At 58.3% G+C, this 2,954-nt stretch overlaps 1 protein-coding gene across 1 annotated transcript in view; it reads right to left on the reverse strand.

The window, feature by feature from the left end:
* TALDO1 (transaldolase 1) overlaps positions 1 to 2,954 on the reverse strand; it is an 11,902-nt gene that overhangs the window by 5,215 nt on the left and 3,733 nt on the right. Inside the window, exons 3-6 of the mRNA XM_019631071.1 lie at positions 1,898 to 2,076; positions 1,523 to 1,654; positions 277 to 452; positions 7 to 187 (exon numbers count right to left, since the gene is read on the reverse strand). Coding sequence (XP_019486616.1) covers positions 7 to 187; positions 277 to 452; positions 1,523 to 1,654; positions 1,898 to 2,076 — 668 coding nt within the window. The remainder of the gene's footprint in view (positions 1 to 6; positions 188 to 276; positions 453 to 1,522; positions 1,655 to 1,897; positions 2,077 to 2,954) is intronic.

Consider the following 2,954-nt stretch of genomic DNA (forward strand, 5'->3'; position numbering starts at 1 on the left):
GAGAGCACGGGCACCAGCTTGCTGTTGTCCTTGAGCAGCTCCCCCAGCAGCTTGGGTGAGATGGTGAGGAAGTCGCAGCCTGCCAGCGCCTTGATCTCACCCGTGTTGCGGAAGGAGGCGCCCATGACGATGGTCTTGTAGCCGAACTTCTTGTAGTAGTTGTAGATCTTGGCGACGCTCTTCACGCCTGCAGGGGACACCCAGGCACCTGGCTGCTGCGTGCTCGGTGCCCGCCCCCCGCTGTGCTGGCCCAGCCATCCCCGAAGGGCAACTCACCCGGGTCCTCCAGGGGTTCGTAGGACTTCTGGCCCGTGTTGGCCACGTGCCAGTCTAGGATGCGCCCCACAAAGGGGGAGATGAGCGTCACGCCCGCCTCGGCGCAGGCTACGGCCTGGGCGAAGGAGAACAGCAGTGTCATGTTGCAGTGGATGCCGTGCTGCTCCTCCAGCTCTCTGGGAGAGGGACAGGGACAGGGCAGTGTCAGCGTCCCCACCCAGTGCGTTTGGGAGCAGAGGTGCTTATAACTCAGCAGACACCTCAAGCGAGTCTGGGACGCACACCACGGTTCTCTCTAGCAAGGGGGTTACAGGTGGCCGGAATTTTCTTCCTCAAACCCACATTTCCAAACAGGGACAAAGGCAGGGGAGGTCCCCGGCCAGCACCTGCACCAGCACCGGGCACCCCAGACCCTCATCATCACAGGACTCCCTGGGGCCAGACACCACGGAGGATCTCTGACCACTGTCCTGTCAAGCCCCTTACCCCCTGCCCAGGCCACCCTGAGGTCACTGAGACATCCTGGGGCTGAGCCCCCATGCCAGGCCAAGGGCCACGCTCTGCCATGTGGCTGGGGCATGGACTGTGACAGCTGAGCCTCTGCTGGGGTCTCTCTGGGGACCAGTTCCCACCACCCCAGGGGGCAGTGGCCACGCGGGGGTGTTGAAGATGTGCAGCAGTGAGAGACACCCAATGACCATGACCCACCATCTCCACTGCTAGGTGTGTGGCCACAAGAGATGGGACTCACACCCACACCCAAACTTGTACACAGACGTGCATGGCAGCATGATCCGTGAGCCTGAGAAGGGAACAGCCATGTGCCCATCCAAGGACACTAAATGCGCTATGTGCACACACTGGAGCCTCTGCCTTAAAACACAGCCCTGACACACCACAGCCCAGGTGAGCCCGAAACCACGCCAAGGGAGGGAGCCAGGCCCAGGCCATGTGCACGAGACTGAATTTACGCAGACTGTCCAGAACGGGCAGAGAAGGTGAGCGGTGGACCGGTGGGGGGCAGAGGTGACGTGTCACCCGCATACAGCTGCTCCGGTGAGGCTGCCAGTGGCACAGCACAACATATAAACTAGGCGTGAGCGTGCCCGATGACAGGCAAATGGCACAGCTGTGGCTGTGTCACAGGCCTCCGTTCCCTGGGTGGGTCAACGACCAGGTCCTGACCCTGCACACAGCTGGCTCGTGTGAGCCACAGGCCCCAACCCCTGGAATGGGGGACACTCACTTTCCAGCCTGAATCCCCTCCCAGGTGGATGACAGCTTTATCAGAATCCGGTCCTTGCTGACTCCGGCATCCTTGTAAAGCTCGATGAGGCGTTTGGCTCGGGCCACCATGGCGTCCTTGTCAAACGAGAGCCTGCGAGAGCCAGGGGCCCACAGTGAGGACAGCCTCACCTCAAGATGCGCCCCAAGGACAGCACAGGCTGGCGGCTGCTGCCTTCACTCAAGAACCACTTAGAGCCCCATCTCACAACCACGTGCCCGGGGGATGTATAAAAAAATACAGGCTGCAGATAAGCTGCTGAACATGGAGCGCTCAGATCCCGGACACGGTGGACCAACCGCTGCTCCGGCCCACCCCACCGGCACGCAACCTCACCTCGCGTCGACTTCCGTGGATACACGGCCCGGGATCTTCTTCAGTATTTCCGCTCCGAACAACACAAAAAGTTTATCAATGGCATTCTGAATCTGCTGCTCTTGTGACCTGAAATTCCAGGGGGAAAATAGGTTAGTGACTTGTGAGGTGTAAATGGACAGGATTCTATAAAACACATTCTGTTACTCCTTTGAGAAATTCCTTTCGCTCCACCTTTTCTCTTAAAAATGTTTTCCATAATGGTAAAACACACATAGAAAACAATGTCCCATCCTAACCATCTGCAAGCGCGCAGCTCAGCAGCAGTAAGGAGTCACACTGTGTGCAGCCGTCACCTCCATCCACTACCAGGACCTGCATCCCCCCAAACTGAACCCCGCCATCTTTGGTACTTGTCAAAATGATCTTGTCAATGTCTTTGTAGTCGCCTGGGTAGCCGAGTGCAGTGAGGGGCTGTCCCCAGACAGACATTATCTGAGGGTCTCCGGGCAGCGTGTCATGGTTAGGACAGTGGGGCAGTTGGAGGAGAGAGGAGGCCTGAGAGCAGCACCTCCTCACCACATCCAGGAGCACTGAGGCCTCGCTGGTGCAGCGGGGGCGGGGCCAACGTGTGGGAGGGCGGGGAGAGCAGCCTCCACAGCTGTACGCTGCCTGGGCGCTCTGCCCAGGGCCACTGTCCCTTTAGGCACCACTTGCAGCTCTGCATCATTACCCTGGTGACAATTTAAAATGACACCAGGAAAAGGCAAATCTATGGAGACCACTGCCCCATGTGGTTTCCTGGAGTTGGGAGCAGGACGACCTACTAGGACAACCATGGCGATGGCTACACCATTGCATAAATTCGTCAGAAGAAATCAGTCTGTGCACTTAGTGAATTTTACTCCAATAAAGCTGTTGTTAATAAAAGACACCATGGGCCGGCCGAGTGGCTCACTTGGTTAAGAGTGCGAGCTCTGAGCAACAGGGTTGCTGGTTCGATTCCCACATGGGCCAGTGAGCTGCGCCCGAGCTGAGCTGCTGCTGAGCTGCCAACAGGTGGCAGGATGGCTCAGCT

This window comes from Hipposideros armiger, unplaced genomic scaffold (genome assembly GCF_001890085.2).
Source record: "Hipposideros armiger isolate ML-2016 unplaced genomic scaffold, ASM189008v1 scaffold_983, whole genome shotgun sequence".
NCBI lineage: Eukaryota > Metazoa > Chordata > Mammalia > Chiroptera > Hipposideridae > Hipposideros > Hipposideros armiger.